This window comes from Saccostrea cucullata, unplaced genomic scaffold (genome assembly GCF_032062105.1).
Source record: "Saccostrea cucullata isolate Sc308-1 unplaced genomic scaffold, CSIRO_AGI_Scuc_v1 ctg654, whole genome shotgun sequence".
NCBI lineage: Eukaryota > Metazoa > Mollusca > Bivalvia > Ostreida > Ostreidae > Saccostrea > Saccostrea cuccullata.
In genome coordinates, this window is record NW_026926499.1 from 121,441 (window position 1) to 142,723 (window position 21,283).

A 21,283-nucleotide genomic window follows, 5' to 3' on the forward strand; every position below is an offset into this window, starting at 1 on the left:
AGATAAAATATAAATATTTTGTTTAAATCATCATGATAATATTAAAAATTAACAAACGAGAGGAGATAAACAAAACATAAAAAAGTTAACTCGAACAATTTTACGAACGATATACTTCAATGGTGATCCGGAAGTTGCAAATTTCGTAAAAGGTTGTGAAGAAAACTAAGGAAGGTGAGAATGTTTCACTACATATTTTGCAGAAATTTATTGCTTTTCATTCCTTTTAGATAAAAAAGGCTCACTTGTATAGTAAGTCCCCTCTAAACTCCAGAAGGTTGCCAATGACAACATCTGCGAAAAATAGTATGCGAGCGCAGATACTTATTCAATTTTAATTTGGATCGGGATCGTCAAACCTTAACCGCACGTAACATTTGGTGCGTATAGTCACATGACATCGTGTGTAAGTTGCATAAGCAGCATTACAAAACCGAAGGCTGAAATGTACTGACTTTCAGTGAAGAACGTTAAATTTTCTTATAGCGAGCGTCGCGAAGCAACGCTCGTCACTGCGAGCTCTAATGACAACGCCTGGGCGAAGAGAAAATTCGGACTACTGCACATTCATTCGATAGATTTTTTTTCCGCAGCAATTTGGACCCACAATGCATCGCTTCGTGCAGAAATGCTAAAGCAACATTCTCGCGAGATTAACAACAAAAAGTTAGACGAATAATAAACTTGCCTTGATTTAATGAATTTGTTGCTGATAAATAGTCAATAAAGCGGTTCTTCATTGAAATCAGCCCTATTCAGGCTTCGGTTTGGTAAAGCAACATGCATCCGACGTCATGTGACGTCAGAATCTTAGACACACTGAATGTCACGTGTGGTTTGACGAGCCTGATCTAAATGAAAACTGGATAAGCATCTGCACTCTCACTGTCAACATATTATGCAATCATGGCAATTATGCAATCATGGCAATATACATCCATTAAATCAAAGTGAGTTTATCTTTTGTTGTTATTCTTACGAGAACATAGTTTAAAGAAGACATGAATTGTGGGCCCAAAAGCTACTGTGGAAAAAAATTGCTTGGATCAAAGTCCGAATTTTCTTTTCTTATCCTTAGAGCTTAATTGTTGCGCTTGCTATAATCTGACGCCTGTTCAACAGAAGGAGCCTCGCAAACATTTCTATTGGAGGTTTCGGGAATTTTGGCAAGTGCTTGGGAACATTCACTCTGTTGAACAGGCCTCAGGTCTGGATCGAACATTATGGCATTATTATTTCATGAATTATTTTGTTGTATAATAACAATCACAGTGAGTGGAGTTGCTCACAATGGGAGCTTTATGACAACGCCTGGGCGAAAAGAAAATTTGGGCTTACACATTGATCAAACGGCATGTGTCATTGTGACATTTGGTGCACCTAGACTCTGACGTCACATGATCCTGTATTTAATTTGCATTACTAAACTGAAGGCTTAAATGTGCTGAAATTGAAGAACATTTTATTTACTATATGCAATGGACATCCATTAAATCAAAGCAAGTTTATCTTTTGTTGAACTTTGTTATTTTCATGAGAACCTAGCTTAAACAACGATGCACTGTGGGTCCCAAGGTTACTAGGGGAAAAAATCATGTATAAGTCCCAATTTTCTCTTCACCCAGGTTTGTCGTTAGAACTCTCATTACGTGCTTTCTAGGTACTAAAATGAAAATCAAAAAACAGTCAAATTAGCAACTTTTAAAATTTTTATATAGCAGCTGTAAAAAGAGTAAAGTTACAACTATAGCCATATTAGATCTTTTGGGTACCTTGGTTTCATTTTCCTTCCAAAAATTTCCTTGATACCTAGCACTGAAATTGAAAGCAAGGGAAGTGAGGATTTCTAAAAATGTAAAAGCATCCTGGAATTGCATTGATAATTCAAAATGTAGAGAAGTCAAAAACCATGCCAAACTTGATCTCTCTAGATTTTCTGTGGAATTCCATCTTAGCTAACCAAGGGTTACTGATACGCTACTGTCTTCATAATCCCTTGGAATACAATGTTAAAGTTTATATTTTTAGCTCACCTGAGCCAAAGCCTCAAGTGAGATTTTCTGATCAAAAGAATGACTGCACTTAAGCTATGAGAGTTGGATCCCGATGTTTTGCACAAAATAAAATTCCAATGAAAATTCATTAAATTTATGTTTTATAGGTATTTAGAACCTAACCCGCTTTTTCCTCCAATCAGCAGCTGCTAAATTTTCTATTAAGTCGATCACTTAATTGTTAAGATTTTATGTCTATGCAGTAACTCCACGAGCTGACTAATTAGTCGATGAAAAAGCGCGATTAGGTTCTAAGTAAGTTAGATCATATTAAGTAAAATTTTTGTGGTTAAGAAGGGGGCTCGGTTGCTTCGCTCCCTCCGCCCCTTCTTAACCACTAAAATTTTACTTGATATGATCTAACTATTACTAAACAATATCTTAAGAGCAGGTTTTGGTATATTATATTACATGAAAGTAGTAAAAAATGCCGAGTGACACTAGCTTTTGAGACGGGAATCAAACAGTTTGGTATCATTTCTATTGTTATTCATATGCATACCAGTTTTCAACGACTTTCTTTACATCGAGCCGCAACTTGGCCATTTTTCTTATTTGCAAAGAATGTGTATTTTAACTTAACTTAAACATAACCAAAGGACAATGTTGGCCAAGTTGCGGCTCATATCTAATTTTAAAAAACGTCCCAAATCTAGGGTTGAGATAGCTACTAAATTAACCAGTCACCGAGCATCAACGATTGATATTTTAATTCCCTTTCTCACGTGACCTTCTCCTATTCGATACACTAATGCTTTCATTGAAAATTTCATTGTGTTTAAGTTTCTGTTGTGACAGTATCTGTCTTACTTCCAACTTCAAACTATGGGAGATTTTTGTGCAAATTTGAATAGGTTTTGAAGATAATGTGTCTCTTATTTAACTTTATGATATTCATTAGGGGTGTTTTGAAAGAATTCTGGTAAATTGACAGTGTCATTAGTAAGTACATGTATAGGCTTATGTCGCCTCTGTATTATGGTCTGCAGAGCGAGACATCTACCCCATCCCTTAACATTAGAATCATTTAATAATTGTGCACCATAAAATCAACACGATCTCTCTCTCTTCTCCATTTCAATTCATAGTGCGAAAAAATCATATGTGCTAATGTTTACATTCCACAACCATGCGGTTTATATGTCTCTGCCTATTTGCGGATACCTTACATTTGAAAGTGGTCCCGTTCAAATTTCCGGAATTTAAGGCTTTTACTGTTTTACATGTTCTTTTCAATTACATTTTCTGTAATTATAGAAATATGTATGTCAAAAAATTCTAGAAATAAATATCAAAAGCATATGCATGCACATTAACCATAGATTAATTTAGCGATATATTGTAATGTTAAGGTTAAAATGGGTAGCCGAAAAGGTTCCAAATGACGTACTTAAGTGCACTCATTCTTTCTTCATTGTCTGTCGTCGTCGTTGTTGGCATTGTTGTAAACTTTTCACATGTTCATCTTCTTCTCAAGAACCACTGGGCCAGTTTCAACCAAACTTGCCGCAAAGTATCCTTGGGTAAATGGGATTCAAATTTATTCAAATGAAGGGCAACACCCTCTTCCAAGGGGAAATAATTATATGAATGAGTGAAAAATTCATGGCATTTTTAAAAAATCTTCTTCTCAAGTATTACTGGGCCAGGAAAGATGAAACCATCCTCAGGTATTGTAGATTCAAATTTGTTAAAATCATGACCCCCAGGGGTAGGGTGGGGCCACAATGGACTATCAAAGTTTTACATAGGAATATATAGGAAAAATCTTTTTTAATCTTCTTCTCAAGAACAGCAAAGTCATGATTGGTAATATGTATATGGGATCATCTTCAGGTGATGTAGATTCAAGTTTGTTCAAAACATGACTCCTGAGGGTAGGGTGGGGCCACAATGGACTAGCAAATTTTTACAAAATTTTTACATAAGAATATATAGGAAAAATCTTTAAAATTCTTTTTCTCAAGAACAGCAAAGTCACGATTGGTCATATTTATATGGAAGCATCCTCAGGTGGTGTAGATTCAAATTGTTCAAATTGAAACCCATTCTCCTTACCCATTCTGCCTTTTAGGGGTTGGTTGGGACCACTTAAGATGCATTAAGGTTTCTGAATACTGATATATCATTATGTATAGTGATATAGTTTCTTATCTACCTAGTATCTTGTAGATGCATCCGGATTTGTCCCCTCACCTTCACACAGAAGAATGTAACTTCATCATTAGGGCATTCAGAAGTTGTCAGGACCAGGTATGTATGTACATGTACTTAATAATACAAATAACATTCATATTAACTACATTCAAATGAAGTTTGGGGTTTAGGAATCACTTTATCTATCTGTCCAGCTGTCAACACAGTGCTGTCCAGGCTATAATCTTGTAACTGAGAATCAAAAGCTCATTCTTGGTACTCAGATTTCTAATGACATATGAGCATGTCTTGACTTTGACTCCAAATCATTCCATCAAGGTCACTGGCAGAAAAATATAAAATTCTTTACAGATTAGGCCAAAAAATTAATCAATAGTTTCTCAGGCCAAAAAATTCAAAACTCAATGCAGCACACATGTTTTTGGTTTTTTTTTAAAGCAGGTTTGACATCTTTTTAAAGCCATTTATTCAATAAAATAATAATATTTACTAATTCTTAAATTTTTGTTCTCTGAATATGTATTCAACTTTAAATAATGTTATTCCAAACATTTATTTAAAAGTTAATTTATAAAATATTGTAAATTTAGAAGAAATGTATTGTTTTTCTAGTAAAAACGTCTATCTTAGCATTTATGAAAAGGGGAATAACTCAATTTTCTTTTTCAACTTGGAAAAATAGAAAATTGAGTTATTTCCCTTTTCAATACGTCAATAAAATTGATCAGTGCGGCCGTTTTTGAACTGATAAGGCGGTGCCTGAGAAACTATTCATTAATTTTTTTTTGGCTTTAATAACTTTGTTATAATCTTCATTACAAAAATTGATGACCTTGTTTGTAATGATCTTGATTCAAGGTCATTCTGGCAATTTCAAATCAAGGTCACTGACAGAAAAGGTATAAAATTTTACTTGCCTACCTTTGTACAATGCCAATCAATCTAGATAAATTAACCCCTTTGTCAAAATAACCAGGATATGCCATTTATATGTGTGACGGTGTGCATTTAATTTAATTCCAGTGTATTTTCTTTTATTGCAGCATGGTGTCCTGAAATATGTTGGTTACTGTGATCCTTTGTTTTCAGAAGTACAGAAATGTTTGAAGAAGGAGGTAATGTTCGATATTAATATGCTTTTTTGTTTGTCAAGTTAAATTTAATCCAATGTTTACCACTGTTTCCCATAGATGTGACACATTAGATTTTTTTTGATATCCCACAGTTAAGAGCAGTTGTGATTTTTTGCATAAGCGTGATGAAGTAAAATAAAGTGGAGTCCTATATAAAAACATTGTAAAAATTTGGCTGTTAAGTATTAAACATGGGATAAAAAAACTCCCATGATTTGTAGTTGGATATGACTTTTATCCAGCTTGTGTTTTTATCCCCTCACCAAGGCTCGGGAATAAAAAAAAAACGCACACAACTTGTTGGATAAAATCATATCCAACTACAAATCATGGGAGATCCTATACATATAAATCTACACAGTAGGTGTATATCATTTAGCTATGTATTAGAAAACTGAATCAAAAAGTATCAAATTTGGATAATATGATTTTATCATACATCATCAATGTATATTTGCTGACTAGTTGGTGGTGGGCAGTTACAATTGCTTTTTGATAATGTATTTATTTTCCATGTGCTAAACTAAAAAAATATTTTCATAATTTTTTTTTTCATATCAGAGAATAAATCGTAGAATAGAAAGCATGGAAAATGACAAAATGAAGATGAGAGAATACAGAGCTAGAATGGCTAAGGGAGAAGCATAGTCACCAGGGGATGTTGAAAGTCTGTGATTACATGTGATAAGTGGGTAGATGTATGCTTGTGTTACAAAAGACTGAGAGGAAAATGAAAGTGTGTTATCTACTCATGACAGTATTACATAGACTGAAAAGCTCAGAATAACAGAGGAAAGAATTCCATTATTGGTTATGCAGTGAGTACAGCATGTGATATGTGTGTAATGAGTAAGTTCAGAGTCAAAAGATTATAAATGTGTTCATGGATTATCTGTAATTGGAAGGAAAGAGTATTAATGGCTCTATACTTTTATTTGTTGTGGACAAGTTTGTCAATTTTAGGAGCAAGGAATAAGGTCAATGATCATGGCTATGAGTGTGTGTGGGAGGAACTTATTGAACTTTTTTTAAAAATATACTTATTGATTTTTGACGTTTTTAGATATCCACTGTGTGACTGTTAAATCTCATAATTTATTAAATATGCATAGAATCATAGGCGCTTGGTTACAGGGGTGTATTTTGTGTATTATGTGTTTTTCTATGTGTGCCTGAATACCCTCATTAAAATAAAAATAAAAATTCGCCGAAATTAGCACGTTTTAAAAAATGTCATATTTACTGTATATAAAAAGAGTATACAGTAAATATGACATTTTTTAAAACGTGCTAATTTCGGCGAATTTTTATTTTTATTTCAATGAGGGTATTCAGGCACAAATAGAAAAACACATAATACACAAAATACACCATCCTGTAACCAAGCGCCTATGCATAGAATGTGTCCCAAAATTATGGAAACCGTTTGTTGTTCCCAGTAATAGAATTTATCTTAAAAATAAAACTTTCAAATACCCGGTACATAAGCACCAGTTTTAATCTAATTTAATACAATGTAGATTTAAATCAGTAAAGATGTAACAGAGCCTGGGCTGTCGTCTGTAAACTGAGACCGGGTTTGTGTTGTAAGAGCAGCCCGCACGACTTGATCCAGTGTGCGTAAACGTTGGGCTATAGGCCTATCACTCTCTGTATTCAGTTCCTCTACAAGCTGACTTAGTCTGAAGGCTTTTTCCCGCTGTACTATGGGTGCTGTGGACTGTCGTCTGCGCCGCGGAGAGAGTGTGGTCACAGACGACTCTGTCGATCCCTCAGCCTTTTGTATTTCCTGACTTTTCTCAGATTTCACCTCTGCATCACCTTCGTCCAAGTTTCGAACACTCTCTTCATCTTCAAGGATAATTTTACTTTTCTTCCTCATATCGACCTTTGAGAGTCTGCGTTCGCCGTGAGCAGTTTCTTCTGTGTGTGTTTTATGTATGCGGTTGACGCTATCCCTGCGGGACCGTCGCATCTGCTGCTGTCTCCTTGCGTTATTTTCAACTGTTGGCACGGTTACACCTTTTGTAGCTGGTCTGTTAGTGAACATGTAGCGAATTCCTCCCATTATGGAAAAATTTATTCGAAAAGGTTCGTCTTCTATAATGAAAAAAAAAATAAGGACAGAAATTAGTTAAACTGCCGACCTTGTAAAAAAGGGGAGGGGGGCTGGAGCACAACTGTAACAGTAACGAATGACCTGCTACCAAATTTCACAATCATGGCCAAGATGCCTTACCCAAGAAGGGGGTGGGGGGGTTTGAAAAATAACTTTACCGTGAAGATGCACTGCCATCATTTGGCACTGTGATTCTCTGACATTTAGGTAATTCGGACCACTTTGATCTTTATGAGGAGTAGATGAAACCCATGGAACTGTCATTTTCTCCTTAAGGCGAAAGTAAAAATCTTTGGGATCATGACCCTTTAACCATTCATCCCGAAACCTTAAAAAAATTAGATGTTAAATGGTATACTCAATAATGGACGACCAAGTGCTCTCCAATTCTTACTTAAAATCACAGAAATTTTACCAACCTTCTCCAGAAGTAATAGAGAAGGGGGAAAATCAGAATCATGGCGTCGTGGAACAGCCCTCTGGTTGGTCCCGACTGGGTGAGAGAAACTGCAATGCTTGTTGCCAGGTCACTCGGAATGTTTACCTATAGGATATATATATATCGACTCATTTTAGCAAGACGTATGTTTTGTGAAAGAAGTGTGTAGATGCAGTGTATTATATTTCAGATAGCATTAATCTTATTTTGTACATGTGTTTGTATTTCTAAAAGCATGTTGTACATGTAGATGTCGCTGACCTGTACTCGCGGTAAAACCTCCGATATCAGATAACAGTCTATGATAGACTTGGCCTTCAGCTGCAGAAACTCCATGTCTTCTTTGGTGATGTTTTCTCGGGTACTTATCTCATCAATATGCTTTTTGAACCTTTTATTACAATAAGATTAGAGTTGGGTATTGCGAGTGAAAACCATATTGCGATATATTGCAATATTTTACGTTGAATATTGCAATATATTGCGATATATTGTAGATTAATTATCATTAATAAATTTGTACAGAAATTTTAAAATGCTGTCAAGTTCAAAGACTATTTAAATTTTTCTATAAATTTTAAAGGAGGCGGATGATAAGACTTTAATCGGACACATAATTATAATAACTTTTAATAAAAAAAAACAGGTAAAAAATTAAAACAAAATGTACTCATTTGATGTATTTTCAAATTGAAAAAAAAGTTTATGCATAGTTTATTCTTTATAGTTTTTTTTTTTGAGGGGGGGGGGTGTTTTATTGAAACAGCATAAAATGTAATTTAATGATTAAAACAATACATACTATATAGAAATTGTATGTGGTCACAGAATAAAATTAAAGCCAGAAAGAAATTGTGACCTATTTTCGGGCGTTTAGTGTTTTAGTCTGACCCGACCTAATTTCACATTATGACATACGATTAGGAACTGCATTGGCCTATTTCTTTTGTTTTAATATACATGCTCCTGGTATAGCATGAAGGTGTTTAATATGGCAAGAAACTTGTTAAAAAGTAACAAAAGCAACATTGTATCAAGTGAAAACATGGATGGCCATTTATAATCATCGTCGATCATGTAGATTCCATGAGATTTTGAGAACCGCATTACACATGGCATACACCCTGTAGAAATGTTTTATATATTTTCTTTCTTAATAATTTTATTTAAAAGTCTTTTTATTAATTATTGATTTTATTTTAAAGTAATATATTTAAAATTGCGACAGTGAATGAAAAGCTTTCTTTCTCTCTCTTCTCTCTATCTGCCTCTGAAAGCCGACGAAGTATTTTTTATTACTAGATTGAAAAGGCCTGGGGAAGTTACAAGTATTATTTCAGCAGTTTCTACAATAAAGGAGGTTTTTATATATTTTTATAAATATCGTGAAATACCGGTATCTGATTTTTATATCGCGATATATTATCGTGGTGGATAAAACCGCAATATACCGATATACCGGTAATATTGCACAGCCCTAAATAAGATAATCTTGTTAATAATTTATATGATTGATTTATTTTTGTAATACACAGAACAGTGATTGTTGACAAGATAACTCTGTTGACAAGGTTAATTCCCGATGTTTAAGTTTTGAAGTACACTGGTATGACAGATTACATTGCCCTTAAACACTTTTTTCGTGACAAGTAACAAAGTTAAATAGGCTGTTTTATAAACGAAAGTCTCCCCTTACTCAGGTCGTAAAGCATCAAAACACTGTCAGTCAACGAACTTTGGATGAATTAAAAGAAACGTTAACGTGTAAAGTGTACATTTACATTTCCCTCAAATTTTATTTGAATTGAGCTCAATAAAATATTGTTGTGATAAAAAAAACTTGTTTAGTACTTTTGCACTTCGTTCCAGAAGTTTAGATCCGCCACTAGTTTGTTGACGATAACGAGCCGATTCCGTAGAACGACCCGCGTCTGGAAGGATGCTATAGTGCTGGACGTCAGCATCGACTTCTCGTGCATCTCTGGAAATATAAAACCAACGTAAATCCTCTACAGCATAACTGTCATTTACACAAAAATTTAATAAAATATTTCTAATCATGTCGATTCATATGTAGGTAACTTATTAGGTCTTGCTACTTTTTTGCTTGGTGTCCTTCTCCTGCTCGTTGCGGAGGTAGAGCTCCAGGAGTTTGAATTCGTACTCGTCCCTGAGGGCATCCATGAAGTCCATAATCAGATGTACAAATCCATGCCATAAATGTAACTGCATAAAACATTAAAACATTTACTATACATGGTATAATATTTATCAATAATTTTTTTAAACTGCATTTCCACCTAACGTTTGACCCAATTGCAGTCATATTTTATGTACATCCGTATCTGCTTTTTTAAGTTGATCAATGGTGTTATGCTAAAAAATAAATGCTGAAAATTCTTCCAAAATGCCCTCTACCTACATTTTTGATTTGCTTGGAAGAATTGTTTTGACACAGTCAATGCTCACAATCATACTTGAAGAGCATCGCGCGAAACTTGCGTATTAGGTATGACATAAGGTCTTTGACAGATTTAGGAAGGTTCGCATCTAGTTGACTGTGCCACATTGTGATTCCTCCTTTTCTGATTGATTGACACTCAAAACATAAGGAAGGAACCCAAATCTGTAAGGTTAAATTAGCTGGAAAACACAGCAATGCTTTACGTTGTCTTGCGTAATTACCGTTTTCCGTTTCTTCGGCGATTTCTTTTTATTGGCTAGAGCCTCTTTGTTGATGACCAGCTCTTCAGTGAGATCAGCAAATGTTGGCGATGGCACTAAGCTAGTCTCTGTCTGCTCCGGAGGTGGGTAATCCGCGTCAACTGGGTATGTCTCCATATATCGGGGGAACCTACGCAGGTTAGACAGCAAGCAAGCTTAAACCGGGGGGGTCATCAAATAAATAATTGGACATTTGTCTATTTTTATACATGTAGGTATGTGCACATGTATACAGAAAGGAAACGTTGACTGTGATTTTATTTTCTTAAATGAAATGGGGTTGTAAGTTGACCCCCTGTTTTACCATTTTCTCTCCATGGCGCGGAAGACGCTGGCCTGGGCACAGATAAGGACACTGGTTGGAATTCTCTCCATGGTAGGAATCTGACGGATGATGTCGTCACTACAGTCCAACAGGTAACCTAAACGTAAGGGAATTAACAGTCCAGCAGGTAATACAAACGTAAGAGAATCAACAGTCCAACAAGTAACCTAATCATGAGAGAATAACAGTCCAACAGGTAACTTAACATAAGAGAATTAAAAATCCCAAAAGTAACCTTAACGTAAGATAATTAACAGTCCAAAAATTAATCTAAAGTTTTCTAAACATAAAAAAATTTATAGTCCAAAAAGTAACCTAACGTAAGAGAATTTGCGGTCTAACAAGTAGCCTAAACGTTTGAGAATTTACAGTTCAACAAGTAACACATAAACGTTTGAGAATTTACAGTCTAAGAAGTAGCCTAAACGTTTGAGAATTTACAGTCCAACAAGTAGCCTAAACGTTTGAGAATTTACAGTCTAAGAAGTAGCCTAAACGTTTGAGAATTTACAGTCCAACAAGTAACATAAACGTTAGAGAATTTACAGTCTAAGAAGCAGCCCAAACGTTTGAGAATTTACAGTCCAACAAGTAGCCTAAACGTTTGAGAATTTACAGTTCAACAAGTAACATAAACGTTTGAGAATTTACAGTCTAAGAAATAGCCTAAACGTTTGAGAATTTACAGTCCAACAAGTAGCCTAAACGTTTGAGAAATTTCAGTCCAACAAGTAACATAAACGTTAGAGAATTTACAGTCTAAGAAGCAGCCTAAACGTTTGAGAATTTACAGTCCAACAAGTAGCCTAAACGTTTGAGAATTTACAGTCCAACAAGTAACATAAACGTTAGAGAATTTACAGTCCAACAAGTAGCCTAAACGTTTGAGAATTTACAGTCCAACAAGTAGCCTAAACGTTTGAGAATTTACAGTCCAACAAGTAACATAAACGTTAGAGAATTTACAGTCCAACAAGTAGCCTAAACGTTTGAGAATTTACAGTCTAAGAAGTAACGTAAACGCAAGAAAAAAGAAACCTTAACGTAAGAGAATTTACCAATTATTAAGTAACCGAAACGTTGGAGAATTTAATGTCCACCTAAGAGAATTTACAGTCAAACAAATAATCTTAACATGAGAGAATTTACAGTCTAGCAAGTAACCTAAACGTTATAGAATTTACAGTTCAGCAAGTAACCTAAACCTAAGAGAACTTTTGGAATCTTGCCTTGTTTACCATATTCTTCAAATAAGGTAAACAAAAGCTGTCTTTCAACAATCATATGAAAACAAAGAGAAGACGGACCTTGCTTGGCGCTTTTGCTGAAGAATTTCCTGTATATGACGGAGATGAGGTGATTCCGGTGTCTGGCAGACTGGGCCTCTTTCAGATCCTCCACGTACTTCCAGAACAACAGAGGGTGGACGGTCTTGTTCCCCATCATGAACCTCTTAAAGAACTCGTAATGGACCGGGGATTGCAAGACCTCCATTAAATTTCTAGGGAAAATGCAAGCGACATTTTACTTTTTCATTTTACCTTACATTGTTGTATATATTTTTTAAAATTAAGAACATGTGGTAGAGAAAAGGAATGATTTTAAGTCAACCTGTAACTAAAAAAAAGAAGAAACAGAAATTTATTGAAAGAAACTTAAGTTTACTCCTTGCATAAGTTGATATATATCAGACCTTGGTCTGGTCGGTCGCTCTATAAGAATTCCTCGCCGACGGAGCACGAGTCGTTGGAGACGAGACCGGTAGTGAACCTTCTCCAGAGCGGTCACTTCCGGTGTGTCCAGTATGACACGACGCGACACCTGTATAGTCTCGATGTTGATCTTTGGTTTGTGAAGAAGATTGTGAAGAAATTCTGGAAAGTGAAATAACAATCTTATTATTAGGCAACGATAATCATTTGTAAAGACGGGATATTCGGTTTAAGATCATGTTCTCACTGACCATGACGTTTGGCTGGTTCTCTCTTTATGTGAAGGCTTCCATAGTCACTGTACAGCACGTCTGTTAAATCATCAATTTTGGCGGGAGTTTGTGGGAACATTCCACAACGACCATATTCAGCACATAGTACGGCGTATTCCATAGACTTCAAGGAATGCTCCTCTGTGATGGTAAGGTTCATCAGGTCTGTCGTCAGGCGACTGTACGGCGAATTCGTGTCCACCGGTGACGTACTGAGGACGGGGGTTTCGTCTGTACCCTGGATCGCCTGCCCTGTGGGACTCTGCACGTTAGTGTTGATGAAGAACAGTGGGTCTGACTGCCCGCGCGAGGAGGCTGAACCGGGCGGAATCTCTATAATGTTTCTGTCAAACATCTTTGAACTACACTGCAGAAAAATAGAATCTTTCATTTAAGTGGTTTTACCTACCCCACCCCCTTTAAAAATATTGAATAAACCATTAAAACACCCCGCAGTCGAAGGCTACTCACTACTTTCATTCTAAAGGATGTTCTTTCTTCTCTTGAATATTGTCGCCAGGATTCCCCCAGAGCCTGTCAAAAGATAATCTTGTAGTCAACAGTTTGAATTCAAAATTCTTAAACTGAAGATTATTTTCTTCAACAGAATGAGAGGTGAAGTCATTTTTTTTTAATTTTGCCAAATGCATGTAATTTCTAGCTGCTATTCTTACATGTGAAATAATGCTTTGGGTGTTTGATATCAAGGAAATGTCGTCTCGGGAACTCATACTTTGAAAAAGAGTCATTTTCAACTGATCCGAGAAAATGTCATACTCCAGATCGTTGTTAAATATGAGATATTTATCAGTAATTCTCCTCGCTATTTTCCGCTTAACAGGAATGCCGTATGGATCCAGATAGGTCTCATCTGCGTCTATATAGCGACGCACGTCACTCCAGAACTCAAACATTCGGGAATCCAAAAGCATCTGGCTTTTCTTCAAGAACTGGCTGTATGGGGAGCCAGCCAGTGCATCAGACGCAAGGGCAGCCATAAGTTTTCTGTTTTTGTCCAGAGTAGCGCACTCAAACTTTAACCGCCGGCGTCCTTTGACGTAGGAGTTTACGGGTAGTGGAATGACGTAAAGCATTGGGGACCCCCTCAGTAAACGTGAGGACTCTGCCTTCTCCCAAGCTTCTAGCTCCTTCAAACCATAGGCATCGTCGGTCTCGTTTCTTTTGCTTCCACTCATGTCACCACTTTTCCCACTATATCTTTGCCTCGAGTACCCTTGCCCTGAAATTGCACAAGAAATACTCTCATGCAACCGAGTATTGCAAACACTTTTACAATATGGCGTATAACGCAAGAAATAGTGGTATTCTTTTGGTATATTTTAAGATTTTTTTTTTTAAATCGTGGAAATTAAAGATTAATAAAAACATGAACAGGACATTACCGCTCCAAAGTGACAAGAGTTCCAAGGGTTCAATATTTCTGTCAGGGGATAGAGTGTCAAATTCAACATCATCTGGGGTTTGCGTACGCATATCTGATGACGTCAAACTGTATGCAGACTCTGGGAATTTGTCTGCATCACACGACTGAAACACAGGGGTGGTTGGCGATCCTGGACTTGACCTCGACGCACTGTAGACGCGAGGAAACATGATACGACAGCGAAGTTTCCGTTGCTGTGCTACTCTACCCACATCAAAAGGTGTTTCTCGCATTAAGAAGGCGATCGTCTGAGGAGTACCGGTGTGGTAGAGATGAATGAAGTATCGTGGAACCCAGTAACGTCTTAATGCCGAGAGAAGAATTCTCTGAAGATTTTCGAATGCATCCCGGGGTTCAACTGTATACAGGACATCCATCTGACAAACCGCCTCCAAGATTTCATCATATATCTCTTTTTCAGGTATCAATTCAAAATCCATTTTACCTTTAAATATACAAAATTTAATAATTGATAAGCATCTTTCTCAAATCGTCACAATATTTCAATTTTAAAACGATACCTGTGGCGAAGGTTAATGTACCTTCAAATATGAGTCTCTTTCCTCTTGTCCTGAGGTCACAGACAGATCCTTCGGACAGGTAGGTGATTTTGATGTTGTGCGCCATCTCCGTCTTTTGGAGTTCGGTTCCTTCTGATCGTTTCCACTTCTCGATGTCAATCCAGCATCTGAACACATTCTCACCAGCTGTCCCTCTGATGTATTCCCGAAACATCTGCATGCCGAGCACGTGTCCGAGAACATTGCGAGCAAAGACGGTTTTTATCTCCGATTCCTCTGACAAAAGAAAAATGACTTGGTAAATCGTAACTGCATTTAGCAGAGTAAGTTAATCACAAGGTTACGGGCCCGAATCTGTTGCTGGACTTTAAAACATCTCCTTCGGATGAAACTACTACATTGTACTATAAAATTGAGTTCCTAGTCTGAGTAAATTGACACGAAAAAAGATTCCTTATTGCCCAATATAGCTTGAAGAATCAAGGGCCTTCCACCTGTCCATCGGCAAGTGATGCTTCTCAATATGAGTGAAAACTTCAATCCACGTGAAGCAAAGAAACAAACAGATAAAATGTGTTACTGGATTATGTGTTGCATGCAGCTTATGTAGAGATGGTACTATTGTTCAAAGGTGTTTTTTTTTTAAATTAAATACATGTATGATACCAGACACTCAAATGCTAAAAAATAATAATCTACCTTTAAAAGTTCTGGATTGAAAATCCACCTCCACATCTCGGAGACGGCAGCAGAGGAGGTACTCATGGAAAAGGCTGGTGTTTTCAAAGAGGGGGTACCTCTCCTGGGTCAGGAACGTGTACACGCATCGCCGGTCCACGTGCTGCGACAGTTAATCAGTTTATTATGTTCCCCAAACGAAGTTGGGGAACATATTGTTTTTACTCTGTTTCTTATTATTAAGGTCTTCCGTCTTCACGGAAGACCTTATAGTGATTCTACTGTTTCTTATTATTATTCTTATTATTCTTTTTTTTGACAAAATTTTGTGCAGGCGATTTCTCGAAAACTATCCAGTGGTTTTTCATGAAACTTTCACAAAATATGTGTCATTATATGAAGTTGTTACATCCAAAGAGTAATTTGGAAAATTCTCTTTTGGTGCCAAGTTATGGACAATTTCCTGATTTTAAAATGCGATTTTGTCGCCCCTTTTTATCGAAAATGGCTAAGGATATGAACTGGAGACTTATTGGAGATGATAGATCATGACTTTGTGGTTTGCAGAATCGCCTTTTTGTGCGTCGTCAGTACTTCCGGTCGTTACGAATTGCAAACTTTAAAAAATCGTATTTTCTAACTTTTTTCTTTTTCAGTATTTTTCATTTATTTTTGGTATGGTAATAGAAACCCTCCATATAATGCTTATTATATAATTTGTTTGAATGTTTATAAATCTAATGTCTTGATATTAGCATTCAAAAATCTGAAGCGGGTCCAAAATGGCGGCTGTCTCTGTCAACGCCGACATTTCGCAATAGGGGTTTACGGAGGCAACCGAGCGTTTGCTTTAACGAAATTAACATAAGAATAAATCCAATGTAAAGGTATACTTAGATTGTCACGTCGTAGTTTCGTTGCAGTTCTGTGTCAAACTAAAGTCTTCTATAATTGGTTTTGGCTGGTTTTAAATGTAGAAAACAAAAGACGATTGAGCAAAATGTGCAAATGAAATTTGATAACTTATACCTTTTGTACATCACGTAAAAACCGATCTTAAATCATAGTTATAAGTAATACTTTTTCAAAAAAAGAATATTAATGATATTGAAAGTTTAAATCTTAACCACTGTTTTTCCTATGCATACTTGTGACATATTAAACTAATAAATCAGACAAAATAAGAAAACGATTTTTTTAAAGATCGCTTCATGGAGTAATTTTAGCATTCTTGTCTCAAAGAGCAGATTCAAGTTATTGAGCATAAATGTTATCTGATTCCTTGACCATCGAAGGGCGAGCCCTGTTTTCGCGTGAAAAGTATCAATCTTTTTCGATTAACTAATAGGGATAGTTCAGTTTGGGGAAAAACAGGAAATTGAAAAAAAAATAAATCATTACCGTTTCACCGCTTTAGTGTTACATGCATTTATACAATATGGAATTTTTAAAATGTGTTTAACATACTTTCAAATCTCGAATCTTAGGCTATAGGGCGTTCTTTTTTTAATTTCATTGACGCTATCACATCTATTTTATAGAACATTCCATAGAAAAGCGCGAAGATTAACTCCTGGCGTTTGGCGGTAAATTTTGAATAGTGACCTGCATTTCATAATTTCTAGAGAGAAGCATATTATTTAATATATACAAGTGGATTTAGAGTTGAGGCCGCGCTAGCGTAATATTTAGTGCGTTGGAATTTCATGCTAGCGAATTGGGTTCAATCCCCCTTGTGTGCAAATCTTTTTTTTTTTTTTACTTTTTCAGCTCGATTTTACCTCTTCTTTCCGGAATCGGACGGAAGACCTCTCGTTGCTTGCAACGAGTTTCTCATCTAGTTATTATTATTATTTTTCTTCTTCCTGGGAAAATCTTTTCCGCGAATGATCTTGTAAACTACACGTCCGACTTAGGTGAAACCTTTTTAGGGTCAGTAGGCATGTTATGTAGATTTGCGGAACGAAGGTCATTTTGCGCGCACGTGCTTGCAAGAGCGCGCACGTGCTTGCAAGAGCGCGCACGTGCAACGCGTGAAATGACCAAAATAATAGATACAGCCGTAACTTTTCTATTTTTTGATTATATGCTTTGATACTCATAATATAAGTATATATTAGTAGTATAGACGTGTTGACATGGTCAAAATAGCAAGATCTCACGCGCATACACGTGCGCTTCGCTCTGATTGGCTGAAACTAAAGACTCAATATCATTCTTGTTTTTCGTCATAATCCTTTGAAATTTTGAACTTAGTCACACAATATAAAGATCTACAGCATGATATATAATAATTTCCATGAAAGCACGTACATGCACGTGTGCTGGCAAGAGCGCGCACGTGCAACATGTGAAATTATCAAGATAATGGAAGAAGCCGTAACTTTTCTATTTCTTGATGGAATTTTTTGAAACTCACAATGCATGAATATAGTAGTAGTATGGACAAGATGGCATGGTCAAAATTGCAAGATCTTACGCGCATGCACGTGAGCTTTGCTCTGATTGGCTGAAACTAAAGTCTCAATATCTTTCTTGTTTTACGTCATAATCCTTTGAAATTTTGAACTTAGTCACATATTATGAAGATCTACAGCATGATATATAAGAATTATCATGAAAGCACATAACTCTACGTGTGCTGCAATTTGATTGGCTGAAACTTTACATGCCTATATCTTTCTTGTTTCTCAACAAAACAGGATGAAGTTTAGAATATGAATAGGTATTATGGATTCCTAAACGATATTGCTATCAAAATTGAATGCAAGGACGTGCTTGCATGCATATGCGCACACGCAATGCGTAAAATGAACAATATGTTTGAAAAACGGTAAAATTTATATATTTTTATGACTTTTTATTGATTTCTGGAATATAAAGATATGTTCATAGTTTAGACAACATGTCATGATCACCTTGCATGTGCATGCACGTGCGTTTGCGAACAATGCGTTAAATGACAAAAAAGTGATATCATTGTAGCTTTTAAAATTCTTTTATGAAATCCTGAGATACTAAGCATATTGAAAAAAATTTAAAAGGAATTTTTCACAAAAAGGGAGTTGGGGAGCGTTTGGGGAACATCTGTAACGGTCCCCGTTACAATTAGAACTAGTTATATATATATTGTAAACCATGTTTAGATTGTAGTTCACGTGTCTTCAAAAGAACAAGAATGACACATATAGATAGGTAACTGTGTAATTCTGTAAACAAAAATAAAATTTTCATGTTTCAAGTGAAATCTTTAAAATTTTTGAAGAGTACTTGAATATTTTTTTTTCCGGTAATAAACTTACATTATATAATTATTTTAAACAATATTGATACGGTGTAAGACAATTCTTAACTTTAAATTGTATCAATACGTACGTTCTTTTTCTTTTTTATGGGAGGTTCGAACACAAATCCTTTCTCAATAAAATTGTAGAATATCTGCTGACCGAATACCTGCAGGAATGAAAGGTAAAATATTCGGTTAGTGTGTCTAACCGAAATAAAATAATTTCCTATAGTAATCAAATGAGACGGTTTACTTTATTCGTTGCAATTTTATTACTTACCGGTAAAGTAAGAAATACGTTGAAATAATCTGCAAAAGCTCTATCTTCGAGCAAGAATGCAAGCTCTTCATTGGTTGGAATTTTTGGACCTTGAAATAAATGCAACATCTACAGTTACTAATACTCCACATATACTATTTGATGGCAGGCCAAACATGCCTAACTTGGAAGTGTTCTTACTTCAGAAAGTGTGGTGAAATTGTTTTTCCACCACAATAATACTACGGAATTCTCAAGTTAAAATTCATGGGAGCCAATTTTCGTGGATATTTCCTCGGGACATAATTTCGAGTATTCTATTATACCTACAAAGGAAACTTGACTTTCTTATCATTAGTTTGTAAAGGGCAAGATAGGGTAAGACCCCTTTTTGGCCCCTGATTTTGGGTGTCTTTCAGAATGAAGGAACAGTTTATCATAAAAACCTGTTGTCATCCCTGCCATGAGTATTGGTTCTAAGTTTTGGAATAAACAGAGGGGTCAGAAAATAGGTCAATTTTCAAATTTTCTCATTTTTATGCAATTTTTCATCAATTTTACAGCGCATTTTGTTTCGGAAAACATAGAGCACAGGCTTGCCTATCTACCAAGTTCATATATTCTATTAACTATTATCAGATGCAATTTATGTTTTAAAAAAAATCTCAGATAGGCAAGCTTGTGCTCTATGTTTTCCGAAGAAATTCCACCAGAATTCAGGAAATTCGTGAAAATGTCCTACTTCTGCACTCTCTAGTGTCCTCCATGTAAGCTTTGAATCCAAATCAGTGCTGGGTTTAAAGCAAGCATCATTTAAAGTTCTCAATTACAAACTATCACAATTTTACCAGTGTTTAGGGAATAACTATCTTCTAATTTGGTATTTGCGACCGTTAATGCTGATTTAACGGTCGCAAACTGAGTTTTACCGGCGACGCGTAAGCGGAGCCGGTAAAACGGATGTTTGCGACCGTTAAATCAGCATTAACGGTCGCAAATACCAAAGTAGAAGATCAGTTATTCCCATTCTAATGCAATCCATGCATTTTGTTTGTTGTTTACATATTATTTTGTCGAGTTTCGTTATATAAAATACGTCACGGGCCATTGTTTTTTTGCGTCGCTCTATTATGACGTCACAATGAAAAGCGTTCACTCACGTTAATGCTCGTTTTACTGCTTCAAACATCAGTGCATTAGCCAATCAAAAGGTGTTTTACAAAATAATTGCATTAGAATTTGATTTTTACCACAAATAAGGGGCCAGATGTGGCCGTTACCCTACCTTGTCCTTTGTGGAAGATAATAAATTCGCATCCTGACAGTTGTGAGGATGAATAATTCGAGGAGGGGTACCCACTAATCACAAAACCTAATGATTCCACAGAATGAAGTCACAAAACTACCACAGGAGTTATTTTAAAAATATAATTTACATTACATATAAACACAAATGAATGGAAATTTATGGCATTCTTGTTCGAAACATAACTTTAAAAGCATGCGCTTTATTTGACGTTCACAATCGTTGAACGCCGAGGAAGTGCATTGTCATAAGCGAAAATCAAAAAATCATGTTCACATTGACCAGAAGCTGTTCCATTAACTAGGTTACACGAAGGATGATACATATGTTTATCCTGCAACCAACCCTTGCATTGTCCTAATAAAGGTAACCTAATAAACCAAAGCTTTATCCGGTCACTGCCCTAATAAAGCCTCGTGCATGTGTACCGACGTTCTAAAAGCATTGTGACGTCATGTATATTGCAATGTTTACCCCATGGCGTCATAGTTTCAACTGCAGAGATATGTGCCTAAATCTGTCGAAAATAGCTAGTTTTGGACGTTCAAATATAAAGAATATGTTGCAGGATAAACAAAATACATGATAACTGTCTTGAAATATAAGCGATACTCAATTTGTTTGCACATAACATTGCATTTATGAGACTACCCTATATCTTTCAAAAAATAATGATAAAACTGCCGACTCCTGTGAAACTACTTACTTAAGTTTTTAGTCACAAAAACAAAACAATAATCATTGTATTATACAAACCTCGCAGAGAGAAAGGAATTGACATTCTAGCAAATGAAGAGCTTTGCTTGATCTTTGTTTCTTCGATTGGTGTATATCGTTGCCATGTTGTCAACTAT

The 21,283-nt window shown here is 35.9% G+C and overlaps 2 protein-coding genes across 2 annotated transcripts; one reads left to right on the forward strand and one right to left on the reverse strand.

Annotated features, from left to right (window-relative positions):
• The first annotated feature begins 126 nt into the window (after positions 1-126).
• LOC134271844 (COX assembly mitochondrial protein 2 homolog) lies at positions 127-6,568 on the forward strand. The gene is made up of 4 exons (XM_062754056.1): positions 127-174; positions 4,227-4,307; positions 5,255-5,326; positions 5,906-6,568. The coding sequence occupies exons 2-4, from the start codon at positions 4,227-4,229 to the stop codon at positions 5,990-5,992; spliced, it is 240 nt and encodes a 79-aa protein (XP_062610040.1). The 5' UTR covers positions 127-174; the 3' UTR covers positions 5,993-6,568.
• Positions 6,569-6,670: 102 nt separating this feature from the next.
• On the reverse strand, positions 6,671-21,283 carry LOC134271852 (regulator of G-protein signaling protein-like). The gene is made up of 19 exons (XM_062754063.1): positions 21,186-21,283; positions 19,145-19,233; positions 18,954-19,031; positions 15,600-15,741; positions 14,922-15,176; positions 14,339-14,824; positions 13,610-14,175; positions 13,407-13,469; positions 12,915-13,302; positions 12,645-12,825; positions 12,259-12,452; positions 10,931-11,048; positions 10,588-10,756; positions 10,002-10,128; positions 9,754-9,883; positions 8,164-8,293; positions 7,883-8,007; positions 7,622-7,791; positions 6,671-7,444 (listed from the first exon to the last, which is right to left on the reverse strand). The coding sequence occupies exons 1-19, from the start codon at positions 21,208-21,210 to the stop codon at positions 6,867-6,869; spliced, it is 4,014 nt and encodes a 1,337-aa protein (XP_062610047.1). The 5' UTR covers positions 21,211-21,283; the 3' UTR covers positions 6,671-6,866.

What these genes read in the sequence shown, in the direction of transcription:
- LOC134271844 (XM_062754056.1), top strand. Translation starts at nt 4,227, where the DNA reads ATGCATCCGGATTTGTCCCCTCACCTTCACACAGAAGAATGTAACTTC. An exon ending in TCAGAAGTTGTCAGGACCAG is followed by an intron (nt 4,308 to 5,254) that starts GTATGTATGTAC and finishes CTTTTATTGCAG; the next exon opens with CATGGTGTCCTGAAATATGT. An exon ending in AGAAATGTTTGAAGAAGGAG is followed by an intron (nt 5,327 to 5,905) that starts GTAATGTTCGAT and finishes TTTTCATATCAG; the next exon opens with AGAATAAATCGTAGAATAGA.
- LOC134271852 (XM_062754063.1), bottom strand. Translation starts at nt 21,210, where the DNA reads ATGTCAATTCCTTTCTCTCTGCGAG. An exon ending in AATTCCTTTCTCTCTGCGAG is followed by an intron (nt 19,234 to 21,185) that starts GTTTGTATAATA and finishes ATTTATTTCAAG; the next exon opens with GTCCAAAAATTCCAACCAAT. An exon ending in AGAACCAGCCAAACGTCATG is followed by an intron (nt 12,826 to 12,914) that starts GTCAGTGAGAAC and finishes TTCACTTTCCAG; the next exon opens with AATTTCTTCACAATCTTCTT.